The sequence below is a fragment of the Carcharodon carcharias genome, chromosome 9, assembly GCF_017639515.1.
Source record: "Carcharodon carcharias isolate sCarCar2 chromosome 9, sCarCar2.pri, whole genome shotgun sequence".
NCBI classification, from domain to species: domain Eukaryota; kingdom Metazoa; phylum Chordata; class Chondrichthyes; order Lamniformes; family Lamnidae; genus Carcharodon; species Carcharodon carcharias.
Window position 1 is genome coordinate 89,966,717 of NC_054475.1, and position 14,322 is coordinate 89,981,038.

The 14,322-nt window shown below is 42.8% G+C and overlaps 1 protein-coding gene across 3 annotated transcripts in view; it reads right to left on the reverse strand.

The window, feature by feature from the left end:
• Positions 1-14,322, reverse strand: part of LOC121282625 (UDP-N-acetylglucosamine--peptide N-acetylglucosaminyltransferase 110 kDa subunit) — an 80,152-nt gene that overhangs the window by 36,965 nt on the left and 28,865 nt on the right. For all 3 annotated transcript variants that reach the window (XM_041196410.1, XM_041196411.1, XM_041196412.1), the window contains 5 exons: positions 11,453-11,648; positions 10,923-11,063; positions 10,057-10,157; positions 8,808-8,961; positions 5,280-5,381 (listed from right to left, as the gene is read on the reverse strand). In XM_041196410.1, the coding sequence (XP_041052344.1) occupies positions 5,280-5,381; positions 8,808-8,961; positions 10,057-10,157; positions 10,923-11,063; positions 11,453-11,648 (694 nt within the window). The remainder of the gene's footprint in view (positions 1-5,279; positions 5,382-8,807; positions 8,962-10,056; positions 10,158-10,922; positions 11,064-11,452; positions 11,649-14,322) is intronic.

The following is a 14,322-nucleotide window of genomic DNA, read 5'->3' on the forward strand; positions in this document are numbered from 1 at the left end:
TTTAAATCTGTGCCCTCTTGATCCTTTTATGGGCGGGAACAGTTTCTCCCTATCTACTCTGTCCAGCCCCCTCAAGATTTTGAACACCTCTATCAAATCTCCTCTTTGCCTTCTCCTCCCCAAGGAGAATAGTCCCAACTTCATAATCTATCTTCATAACTGAAGTTTCTCATCCCTGGAACCATTTTTGTAAACCCCTTCTGCACTCTCTCCAACGCATTTACATCCTTCCTATAGTGTGGTGCCCAGAAATGTACACAATAGTCCAGCTGAAGTCTAACTAGTGTCCTATACAAATTCGGCATAACCTCCTTAACAAAAACAAAAATACCTGGAACTCAGCAGGTCTGACAGCATCTGCGGAGAGGAACACATTTAACGTTTCAAGTCCGTATGATTCTTCAACAGTACTTTTGAAGAGTCATACGGACTCGAAACATTAACTGTGTTCCTCTCCGCAGATGCTGTCAGACCTGCTGAGTTTTTCCAGGTATTTTTGTTTTGGATTTCCAGCATCCGCAGTTTTTTGCTTTATCTCAGCATAACTTCCTTGTCTTGTACTCTATACCCCTATTAATAAAACCCAGGATACTGTATGCTTTATTAACTGCTCTCTCCACCTGTCTTGCCACCTTTAATGACTTATACACATATACAACCAGGTCCAATGCTCCTGCACACCCTTAAGAATTGTACCTTATATTATATTGTCTCTTCATGTTCTTCCTATCAAAATGAATCACCTCACACTTCTCTGCATTGAACTTCATCCGCCACCTATGTGCCCATTCTACCAACTTGCCTATGTCCTTTTGAAGGACCTCCTTTACACTCCTCCTGCTCACTTTACAATGTTTCCAAATTTGTATCATCCACAAACTTTGAAACTGTCCCCTGCACACCAAGATCTGGATCATTAGTATATATCAGGAAAAGCAAGGAATCCAATACAGACCCCTGGGGAACTCCACTGCAAACCTTCCTCCAGCCCAAAATAACCATTAACCATTACTCACTGTTTCCTATTGCTCAACCAATTTTGTATCCATGTTGCTACTGTCCCTTTTATTCCACAAGCTATAACTTCAAGTCTGTTGTGGGACACTGCATCGAAAGCCTCAAAGAGTGGCCTAAACGATTCTACGCCATAGGGGACAAAGTTACGAAAAAAGGCTCAAGCAACTATGATTGGAAAAAGCTGCAGTAAACAAACCGTTTAACATGGAGAGTGCAAGATATTAGAAAAATTTTAAATCCTCCATTAAGTTTAAAAATTGAATGCTTAGGGTTTAGTACCTATAATAGAGTTCCATTGCTTTGCACCATTATCCCTCATCTCAATGGGCAAGAATTTAGAAAATGTTTTTGACAGGGGTTGCTTATTTTTGAGAAGTAATTTTTCAAAACTATTCATACATACAAGAAGTGTGTGTTATAGCGGTAACAGTATTCATGTCAAACAGGACAGAGGTATATCCACATCAAAGCGCAGAGTGGGTACTCAGGTGATATATATTCTATGGGGCGGATTGGAGGAGGGGGTGGTGGGGGAAGAGACAGAACAGTTGTGAGGCAGGAAAAGCTACTGGCAAGTTTAAATACTGGATTAATGTTCAGGTTGATGGCCAAGAAGAAAGGTCCATGGACTGGCAGAATAGGGTGAAGGAGCACGAAGTAAAAAAAGTGCAGTGCAAGTACTGACCGTGGATGCACAAGTGAAGAAACAACCATGTACCAGAGAAAAACTCTCCAGAGAAAAACTCTCCAGTGATGCAAAATGAGGATGTTACACCATCAGTACCAACAGAAATAAAAGTGCAAGTAAAGGCCATAGCTTGAATTGATTACACAATGAAATGAAGACAGAACAGTCTTAGAACAGGGCTAGAAACAGAAGCCCTCATGATTGAGAAGTTTTGGGGGCTGTCATTAAATGTGGATAAACTAGGATAAATTAAAGAAAGGCAAACAAAGGAAACTGAATAATCGGAGAGAATTCAGTTTATTCTGAGTGACCAGATAAGAAGCAACTAGCTTTGTCACACAGGTGGATTGGTACTAAAAAAAAGTCCTTGCAGATGGAACTAAGGCTAAAATGAGGCTAGTTGCCAAGGGTTTTGAAGAGCAACTGGGTGATCGATGTTAGAGTGGACTCTTGCACAATTGGAAAAGTAATCTCGAAAATCTGTTTAGCTCTATGGCCACACATTCATGGGAGTGTTAATCAATTATCATTTCTTCAGGGCAATACTTTTCAGAGAGGAGTGTTTCTAAAACTGCCCAAAGAGGCAACAGATGCAGAAGGAAAACTGGAAACTAAACAAATGCATCTATGGGCCTGCTGGTGTGATATTTTTCAGTGAACACTGTCTTGTTAAAAGTAGGTCATGTTCAACTAGAAACAGAACACTCAATGTTTTGCATGATAATATCAATAAAACATTCAGGCATCTTCATAATTTATGGTAGAATTCAGAGTCAGATTTGTGAATAAAACATATTAAATATACTGATTTAGATATTAAGCAGAGTAGGTTTAGAATAACTTTAAATCAATTGAACGTTATTTCCATCCTTTTCAATCATACTAGGTCCTAGAAAAAGATGATGCCAAATCTAAAACAGACAGAGCAATTACAATGCTTGGCTGGTCAAGTCAACTCAGAATTGTTACAGCACAAAAGGAAGACTTTCAGATTGTTGTGTCTGCGCCAGCTCTCCAAATTCACCTAGTGCCATTCCCCACCTTTTCCCCATAACCCTGCACATTCTTCATTTTCAGATAAGAATCCAACTCCTTCTTGAACTTCCTCCACCACACTATCAGGCAGTGCATTCCAGATCTTAACCACTGGCTGTATCAAAAAGTTTCTCATGTCACCGTTGACAAAAGAATCACTTACCTCTCGTTCTCGATCCTTCCACCAGTGAAAACAGTTTTTCTGTATCAACTCTGTCCAGAACCCCTCAAACCTCAGGGTACCTTTATCAAATCTCCTCTCAACCTTCTCTCCACAGAGAACAGTCCCAACTTCTCCAATCTATGCAAGTGAAGTTCCTCATCCCTCGAACAATTCTTGGGAATCTTTTCTGCACCCTCTCAAATGCCTTCACATGTTTCCCAAAGTATGGTGCTCAGAAGTAGACATAATACTCCAGTTAAAGCCAAACCAGTGTTTTATACAAGTTTAACATAACGTCCTTGCTCCTGTAACCTTATGCCCCTATTATTAAAGCCTAGGATGCTGTATGTTTCATTAACTACTCTCTTAACCTGTCCTGCCACTTCAATGACTTATACACGTGTACACCCAGATCCCTCTGGTCTTTCACCCCCTTTAAAATTGTACCTTTATTTAAATTTTCTCTCCATGTGTGCTTTATTCCATTAGGAAATAGAGATAGTTTAAAGAAGTTACGTTTGTATTTGTAGCTGTTAGGAATGAGTTTTAGCTTTAATGTTTAAGTTGGATTTGTATTTCTGTATTGTTGTGTTAAGAAAAGGTCAAATTGAGTTTTAGTTTCACTTTAACAAGGTGCCTGCATTTCTAACGAGTGTTTTACGATTGTTGTAGCTAAATTAAGCAAACAAAAGTAGAAAACAAAGTGCAGTTGCCTAGCCACAGAGGTCCGGAGAGGCAGGTCCCTCCCACAGCGGCACACAGCAGGAAAACTAAGAAACAGCAGTTTTGAGTACAGTTTGAAGACAGCTGCTAAACAGAAGCCACATAGAAATGACAGACAGCCAGTACCAAGCTAAAATTGGTTGAAAGTAGCTGCCAGAGAGAGACTGGAGCAAAAGGAACAGATAGCAAGTCCCAAGTTAAAGAAGGAAATCCCCAAATCCAGGGGAGTGGGACAGGAGAAAGTCCCAAAAAGACCTTCTAGTCAAAAGGAGGACAGGAAACTGGAAGCAGTCCTGTTAAGTGAAGTTAAGAGTGAGGGACACAGAGAAAGGCTCCAAACTTCAGATTTAAAGAGACAAAAGCTACAGGAAGCAGATTTAAAGGGGTAACAGCATGCAAGAGGCAAGAAGGTCCAAAGAGATGGCTGACGGTCAGAGTCTCTTTGCTATGGGCACGTGATGCAGCGGTGTACTGTTGACGGCTGAGTCAGCGAGAGTGTGTGCATGGAAGACAGCTTGAATGCATGTGGTGACCCGGGGAGAGGAACATCTAAAGCAGAATCTGAAACTCTAGAGGTGAAACCTTGCTGAAGGCATCTGGGCACATCGGTTTGGGAGAAAATTCCAAGGCAAATTCTTGGAAAGCGGAGATTGAAACCCAATTGTGAAAGAAGGAGTTCAGTCAAACTGATTGGTTCATGGTATGAAAAGCGTCGGGGGCGGCTGAGGAGAGGTCCACAGCATCTGGTTGAAGTGGCATCTCCCACTTGGTTTCAGAGTGTGCTGTGCCTGACCACTGCTTGCCAATTGGTTTACATGGACTGCGTACTTGCTGTGAACATTAGAGTATCAGGCAGCTTTTGTAACTAGTGTTATCCTTACAAATCTGTATATATCTGTAAAGGTATAGTTGTGGATGAAGGGGTACTGTAACATAGTTCATCTTTTCATGTTTAATAAACGTTTTATACTTTTGTTAGAAGTTCATTAACTGACTCCGATGACTCTGTTCAGTAGCCCCTCTCCAAGTATCTAAACAAACAAATAAAAGTTAGGATCAATCAAGTTGGGTTCCACCCTGGGATCAGGCTTGTCCAGTGGTAGCTTCAGCTAGGGATAATAACAACTTCTATTTAATGTTTCCAGCTATGCAATAGTGGTCATGTTGCAGTTTAACCTGACCCCCACTGAACACAATAAAACAAATAGTTAGAATGCAGAAGCAACTATAATATTAGAGGTAACTGATATAGTTGTGTTGAAGGGAAAGTCAGATAAACACAAGGCAGAAAGGACGAGAAGGATATGTTGCTGAGGTTTGATAAAGAACGGCGGGGGGGGGGAAGAGGCTCACATGGTGAATACCATACAGGCCCATTGTCAAAGTGATCTGTTTTTGTGCTGCAAAGAGAATGCATGTTTTGCGCAACCCAACAGAACAAAGCAGTACGAGATACTCAGTTTTAGGGTATAATTCTATTAGGAGAAAAAGTTAATGGCAGAAGGAATTGTAACCCAAAGGAATTCTGTTCAGTGCGAGATGTTCATAGTGTCATCTGTATAAAAAGCTAAGCACTCCTCATCACTGTTAGGGTAAAAGGCCGAGTTCTGTTCCACTGGAGCAAGTGCACCTAGCTCATGGGATGTCAGTTACCTGCAAGCAGTGCGCCAGATTACAATAGGCATCTGGGAAGTCTGGCTTTAGCTTTAAGGCAGTTCTGTAAGAAGCAATAGCTTCTGGAATATTTCCTGAATCCTGCAACAGAAAAATAAATTTGTGTTTTAATCCCCACAGGATGGCATTACAATTTCAACCCAAGAATAATCAATAAGACTAATACAACTCTACCTGGGGAGATAGTGGCATAGTGGTATTATCACTGGACTTTTAATCCAGAGACCCAGGGCAAGGCTCTGGCGACCAGGGTTCGAATTCCACCACGGTAGATCGTGGAATTTGAATTCAATAAAAATCTGGAATCAAAAGTCTAATGATGACCATGAAACCAACGATGTTATATAAACCTATCTGGTTCACTAATGCCTTTCAGGGAAGGAAATCTGCCATTCTCACCTATTCTGGCCTAGACGTGACTCCAGATCTGCAGTAATGTGGTTGACTCTTAATGCCCTCTGAAATGGCCTAGCAAGCTGCTCAGTCAGTCAGTAAGTAAAAGGAATGAACGAAACCAGACCACCCAGCATCGACCTAGGCACCGGAAACAACAAAGCCAAACCCAGCCCGTTGACTCTGCAAAGTCCTCCTTACTAACATCCGAGGGCTTGTGCCAAAATTGGGAGAGTCACAGACTATTCAAACAACAGCGTGACACAGTCACACTCTCAGAATCATACCTTACAGATCACGTCCCAGACAACACCATCATCATCCCTAGGCATGTCCTGTCCCACTGGCAGGACCATTCCAGCAGAAGTGGCTGCACAGTGCTATACAGTTGGGAGGGAGTTGCCCTGAGAGTCCTCAACATCAACGCCAGACCCCATGAAGTCTCATGGCAATCAGGTCAAACAAGGGCAAGGAAACCTTCTGCTGGTTACCATGTGCCATTTAGCCCCCGCACCCACGCCCTAAGCTGATGAATCACTCATCATGTTGAACACCACTTGGAGGAAGCATTGAGGGTAGCAAGGATGCAGAATGTAGCCTGGGAGGGGGACTGCAACATCCATCACCAAGACTGGCTCGGTAGCAACACCACAGACTGAGCTGCCTGAGTCTGAAAGGACGTAGCTGCTAGACTGGGTCCACTGCAGGTACTGAGGGGACCAATAAGAGGAAAAAGCATACTTGACCACATTCACCAACCTGCTTGCTGCAGATGCATCTGTCCATGACAGTATCAGGAGTCACCACCACACTGTCCTTGTGGAGGTGAAGTCTGATCTTCATATTGAGGATACTCTCCATCATGTTGGGTGGCACCATCACCATGCTCAATGAGGTAGATTTCAAACAGATCCAACAACTCAAGAGTTGGCAACCAGGAGGTGCTTTGGACCATCAGCAGCAGCAGAAATGAACTCAACCACAATCTGTAACCTCATGGCCCAGCATATCCCCCACTCTACCATGATCACCAAGCCAGGTGATCAACCCTAGTTCAATGGAGTGCAGGAGGGAATGTCAGGAACAGCACCAGACACACCTAAAAATGAGGTGTCAACCTGATGAACTTACAACACAGGACTACTTGCGTGCCTAAAAGCATAAGCAGCAAGTGACAGACAGAGCTAAGCAATTCCACAACCAACAAATCAGCTCTAAGTTCTGCAGTCCTGCCAAATCTAGTTCTAAATAGTGGTAGACAATTAAACAACTCACTGGAGGAGGCCCCACAAACATCCCCATCCTTAATGATGCAGGAGCCCAGCACATCAGTGAAAAAGATAAGGCTGAAGCATTCGCAACAATCTTCTGCCGTAAGTGCCGTGTGGATGATCCATCTTGGCCTCTTCTAGAGGTCCACAACATCACAAATGCCAGTCTTCAGCCAATTTGATTCACTCCATGTGGTATCAAGAAACGGCTGAAAGCAAAGCTATGGGCTCTGACAATTTTTTCAGCAATATTACTGAAGACTTGGGCTCCAGAGCTTCCCATGCCCCTAGCCAAACCGTTCCAGTACAGCTACAACACTGGCATCTATGCAAAAAAACTGCCCAGGTATGTCTGGTGCACAACAGGCAGCACAAATCCAACCCGGCCAATGTCCACCCCATCAGTCTACTCTCCATCATCAGTAAAGTGACGGTAGGGTTCATCAACAGTGCTATCAAGCTGCACTTGCTTAGCAATAACCAGCTCACTGAAGCTCAGTTTGGGTTCTGCCAGGGTTACTCAGCTTCTGACCGCATTACAGCCTTGATTCAAGCATGCACAAGAGGTGAACTTCCGAGGTGAGGTGACAGTGACTGCCCTTGACATCAAGGCCACATTTGACCAAGTGTGGCATCAAGGAGCCCTAGCAAAACTAGTATCAATGGAAATCAGGGGGAAAACTCTCCGCTGGTTGGAGTCATACCTAGCACAAAAGAAGGTGGTTGTGGCTGTTGGAGGTCAACCATCTCAGTTCCAGGACATCACTGCAGCAGTACCACAGGGTAGTATCCAAAGCAAAACTATCTCCAGATGCTTTATCAATTACCTTCCTTCCATCCTAATGTCAGAAGTGGGGATGTTGGCTGATGATTGCTCAATGTTCAGCACCATTCATGACTCCTCAGGTACTGAAGCAGTCCATGTCCAAATTCAGCAAGACCTGGATAATATCCAGGCTTGGGCTGACAAGTGACATGTAACATTTACGTGCCACACAACGACCGCCTCCAACAAGAGAGAACCTTGCCATCATCCTTTGACATTCAATGGCATTAACATCGCTGAGTCCTCCACTGTCAACATCCTGGGGGTTACCATTGACCAGAAACTGAACTGGACTAGCCATATAAATACTGTGGCTACAAAAGCAAGTCAGAGGCTAGGAATCCTGCGGTGAGTAATTCACCTCCTGACTCCCCAAATTCTGTCCACCATCTACAAGGCACAATTCAGGTGTATATGCAACACTCCACCTGCCTGGATGAGTACAGTTCCAACAACACTCAAGAAGCTGGACACCATCCAGGGCAAAGCAGCCCACTTGATTGTCACCCCAACCACAAACATTCACTACTTCCACAACTGACAAAACAGTGGCAGCAATGTGTACCAACGACAAGATGCACTGCAGAAACTCAGCAAGGCTCCTTAGGCAGCACTTTCCAAACCCACAACTGATACCATCTAGAAGAATTAGGGCAGCAGACACATGGAAACACCACCACCTGGAAGGTCCCCTCCAAGCCACTCACCATCCTGACTTGGAATTATATCGCCATTCCTTCACTGTCACTGGGCCTAGAACTCCTTCCCTAACACCCCAGGGCCTGCAGCTGTTCAAGAAGGCAGCTCACCAGCACCTTCTCAAGGACAATAAATACTGGCCTAGCCATAACACCCACATCCCGTAAATGAATAACAAAAAATACCTACTTAAATACTCGTCAAGAATTGCATGCTTAAATTCACTTAACTTGCTTGTAAATTGTGAGAACCACTTCCTCAATGTGCAAGTTAGGTCAGAATAATTTTTTAAAATCTTCAAACATCACAAGTCCTTACCTTATGGATTGAGGCCAGGTTGCTGTGAGCATCAGCAAATGCAGGATTTATCTGAATTGCTCTTGTGTAGCACTGCAAGGCACCCTGTACATCTTGCATTTCTTTGAGTGTGTTCCCCATGTTTGAGTAAGCATCAGCAAAGGTTGGACTGATTCTGTCAAAAGCAAAGATGACAATCATACATCAGTTAGATGTGAACTGCAGTCATTCTACAAGTCAGCATAAAGCCAACTATGGAAAAGGATGCGGGAACATTTGAAACAAGACAAACTATTAAAACAAAATACATCAGTATAGGGATACAAAAGGAAAAAGTATCCAATTTCCGAGATATATACTCCACATTTAGAACAAAACCTTAATGCCTCCAAATAACTGACTTCCTGACACAAAGCTATTTCTGATACTACAAAGAACAGCAAGTATCTTGCTCATATTGCTGAATACCCCAGCGTATTGGCCATGTGTGCATTCACACTGCTGAAGATGGTGATCAAGCAAACTAAGTTGTTTTTATATTTCTTCACCCAAGTTCATTTTCATAGTTTTTATCTGGCCCAATAATATCCCACATTACCTGAATCAAAACACTGTGATGAACCAGAAATGAAAAATTCTTCACTAAAGAATGATTCTCACTTGTTAGTCACATTTTTACCTTACTAGCATCCACCTTAGCAAGATTGTAACACTTCTTTACATGCTGTATTTATAAAGTGTCTTTGTGATTTTCACATATATGCTGATGGCATGCAACTCTACCATACCAGGCTTCTCCTCTATAGCTGAATTATCAGATTGCTTATCCAATATCCTGAATTGGATGAGCAGAAATTTCCTCCAATATTGAGAAGACCGAAGGCATTGTTTTTATGTCTGTTAAAAACTCCATTCCTTAGCAACAGGCTAAGATTAAGCCACTCCGTTTGCAACCTTGGTAGCACGTTTGATCCCAAGATGAGCTTCTAACCTCATATGTCATTACTAAGGCCACCTATTTCCACTTCTATAACCTTGCCCAACTTCACCGCTATCTCAGCTCATCTGCTGCTGAAACCATTCATACCTTTTATCTCAAGTCAACTATTCCAACACACTCCTGGCTGGTCTCCCACACTACCCTTTATAAACTTAACTTACTCAGAGTCAAGCTCTCGACAAAATTGCTACTAAATCGGCTAACTGTTGGAATAGGACTAATATTAGATGTATTACGCAGGGCATCTCATGCAAACAAGCGGACAGTTACCGGATAGCCTCCTTATAGTGCATTAACGCCTCCTGCAGTTTACCCTGCTGCTGCAACACACTGGCCAGGTTCGAATGGGCAGCTGCAAATTCTGGAAACACCTAAAATATAAAAAAAAAGACATAACTTAGTTTTCATTTACATATTCTATGGATTATCAATAGATGCAGTTCAGCAAGAACAAAAAAATTAAAAGACAAAGCTTTCAAAATGTTGGAACATCTGGGGTAAAAAGATTGCGATACACTTTCAGTCAATCAACACTCTCCAGAAAAAGTCTGAAACAGGACTTTATAAAATAATAGATTTCCCACTTTTAAATCTGTATTTTTAACTATTCCATGTCATGCAATATCCTACATTTTGATGGGAATGGGGTTTCAGTGAGAAAATTACTTCTCTATGAATCAAATGGTAAAGATGGCATATGATTGAGTCAGGCAAGGAAAGGGTCTGGATTGATGCAGTTTGTGTGGACTTTGCTGGTCTCAGTCAGGATAGTACATGGATTGCTACAGTTAGTCCTAGTTCTCTAAATTAGATTAGCTTTGAATCCTATTCTAGTCATTTCAGCTGTAGAATTCATGTGGATATTAAATGAGGGCAAGGTCGGGTTCAATTGTGGTGTCACTAACAGTCAAAAACTTGTTGACACTCACTGTCTGACTTTGCACGTAAAGAATTCCTACATTGATGTACCATAAAATGCCCAGTGTCCATCAAAAGGTAGTCCACATATAAACCCTTACAATATGCAAACACAACACCATTTATCAAATTTTTTTCAGTCAGTGTCATTCTGGCAGCATTTTCAGTAATACTGTACCAGGTCCACAGCTACAGGGGTTCTTCCTCTGCCATCTCACCTCTAGAGCTTTCCGGTACAATCGTACAGCCTCCTCAATGTTCCCTTGTTCCCTCTTGATATTTGCTAAGTTGTTGAGAGAGTCCGCATGTGTGGGACAGAGACGCAGTGCCGTGTTGTAGCATTCCTCTGCTTCAGCAACCTACCAGGGAGAGAATGCTCAGATCAGCAACAAACTACTGTAGCCCCTTTTCACCCCACAAAAAGCAGAAGCAATGGTTTGTGTGGACCAAAGGATTGTTTTCCCATCTATATGCTTCCGTGTGTTCATTCACCTTGCAGCCTTCATAATTTACTTTTTCCAAACATACATCACATGCTTCTTTTCTCAACATTCACTCAACTATTTCTGCTCGGCAACACCAGGTTATCATCACATCCTCATTTACTTCACTCTTCACACAAGTGGCAGGAGGGGTCTTTCCTGTCCAATAAGGGACAGGATACCTCTTAAATTATGAATTCAGAACTGTTAAAATTGTTTACATACAAATATATAGCCTGGAATGCTAAATTCCTTCAAATGCTTACATTTCCCTTCTCCTTCAGTGCATTAGCCAGGTTACAGTAGGCATCTGGAAAGTGGGGTTGCAGTTCAATGGCTCTTCTGTATGTGTCAATGGCTAAATCAATCAGCCCTTGTTCGTAATAGACACAAGCCAGGTTTCCATGAACAACTGCGTGATTAGGACTCAGACTCAAAGCACGCAGGTATGCAGCAACAGCCCTAGGGAAAAGTAAATATATGACATGATCACTAGAAAGAACATAATTACTAGTCAATCTACTTTTCAATTTAAACATTTTACTGTTGTCTCAGCATTGCTCAGTGAGTTGAGGGTGCATATGTTGTTTCGCTGATCACAAAAGCATTCTATCAAGTAATGGATAATGTATTACATAAGATATAAGAAATTAAGTTTGATGTATCAATATATTTGACCCATTCAATACCTGAATTTCTTTGCCCTCTATACTGCAGATTTCTCTCCACAGGATTAAACTCTCTGGGGCTGCAGCATAGAGTGTCTGTGCTGATTCTCTACAAGAGCAATTCACCTAGTGCCACTCCCCTGTCTTTTCACTGTAACCCTGCAAATTCTTCTTTTTCAGATAATGATCCAATTGTTTATACTCATCATTGATTTTTTTAAAAAACTGCCTTAAATCTGTGCCTCATGCTTCCACCAATAACAAAAGTTTCTCTCCATCTACTCTGTTAAACCCCCTCATGATTTGAATGCCTCTTATCAAATCTCCTCTCAGCCTTCTCTTCACCAAGAACAGCCTCAACTTCTCCAACCCATCTTTGTACAGAAGGTCCTCATCCCTGGAACCATTCGCAAGAATCTTTTCTGCACCTGCTATAATGCCTTCACATCATTCCTAGGGTGAAAGGATGCCCAGAACTGGATGCAATACCCCAATTGAGGCAGAACCTGTTTCATACAGGTTTATCCGAACTTCCCAATTTTGTACTCTTATTCACTTGGAATGAGAACTGGCTGGCAGGACGTAGGTAACAAGTATTATGTGGATTTAGGTCCTTTTTTTTAAATTCATTTATTTACGGAATGTGGGCGTCGCTGGCTAGGCCAGCATTTATGGCCCATCCCTAGTTGCCTTTGATGTGATGGTGGTGAGCTGCCTTCTTGAACCGCTGCAGTCCCTGTGATGTAGATACACCCACAGTGTTGTTACGGAGGGAGCACCAGGATTTTGGCCCAGAGACAGTGAAGGAATGGCGATATTTTTCCAAGTCAGGATGGTGAGTGGCATGGAGGGGAGCTTCCAGGTGGTGGTGTTCCCATGTATCTGCTGCCCTTGTCCTTTTAGATGGTAGCAGTCATGGGTTTGAAAGGTGCTGCCTAAAGAGCCTTGGTGAGTTTCTGCAGTGCATCTTGCAGATGGTGCACACGACTGTCACTGTGCGTTGGTGGTAGAGGGAGTGAATGTTTGTGGAATGGGTGCCAATCAAACAGGCCGTTTTGTCCTGGATGGTGTCAAGCTTCTTGAGTGTTGTTGGAGCTGCACTCATTCAGGCAAGTGAAGAGCATTCCATCACATGCCTGACTTGTGGCTTGTGGATGGTGGACAGGGTCTGTGGAGTCAGGAGGTGAGTTACTCGCCGGAGGATTCATAGCCTCTGACCTGCACTTGTAGGCACAGTATTTATATGGCCAGTCCAGTTCAGTTTCTGGTCAATGGTAACCACCAGGATGTTGATAGTGGGGGATTCAGCAATGCTAATACCATTGAATGTCAAGGTGAGATGGTTGGATTCTCTCTTGTGGAGATGGTCATTGCCTGGCGCCAATGTTACTTGCCACCTGCCAGCTTGAGCTTGGATATTACCCAGGTCTTGCTGCATTTGGACATGTTGTGCTTCATAGAAACTAGGAGCAGGAGTAGGCAATTCAGCCCTTCAAGCCTGTTCCGCCATTCAATGTTTATGGCTGATCCTCTATCTCAACATCATATTCCCGCTTTCTCTCCATACCCCTTGATGCCCCTAATATCCAAAAAATTATCAATTTCTTTCTTGAATATACTCAGTGACCCAGTTTCTCTCGCCTTTTGTGGTGAAGAATGTCACAGGTTGATCACCCTCTGGTTGAAGAAATTTTCCTCATCTCAGTTCTAAACGGCCTGCCCCGTATCCTGAGACTGTGGCCACCGGTTCTAGGCTCCCCAACCAGGGGAAACATCCTCTCTGCATCTTGTCTGTCTCAACCTGTTAGAATTTCAATCTCTTGGGTCTCATTCTTCTAAACTCCAGTGAATACAGGCCCAGTCGAACCAATCTCTCCACATACGACAATCCTGCCATCCCTGGTATCAGCCTTGTGTTCAGTGCCTGAGGAGCCACAAATGATGCTAAACATTGTGCAATTATAACGAATAGCCCCACTTCTAACCTTATGATGAAAGAAAGATCATTGATGAAGCAGCTGAAGATGGTTGGGCCAATGACCATCAGTGGTGCCATGCAGGAACTGGAATTGGGACCACTGCCCTATTCAATATTGGGGCCATGATCAGCAAATTTGCGATACATCTGTTTGAGCTTTTGGACTGCAGATATTGCTTGACTTCTTCTGGTGAATCTTAAATATGATGGGAGATTGGGTTCATGACTGGCAGACTATGCTAAACTTGGATAAGAGCAGTGTTATGCTTGTGCGCAACATTTACTAACCGTTGTGCGCAACATTTACTGACCGGTCAGGTGGAAGCATTAAAGAATACGGAGAGAGAAGCATCTGGGCATTCTAACACTTATATCTCTAAACATAAATGAGCAGTGTTGTGATGCGACAGTTGGAGTAAATAGGCTTTTTTAGACCTAGGGCAACGAGTATAAGGCACAGCATACTATTTTGTCCTTGTACAGTACTAAG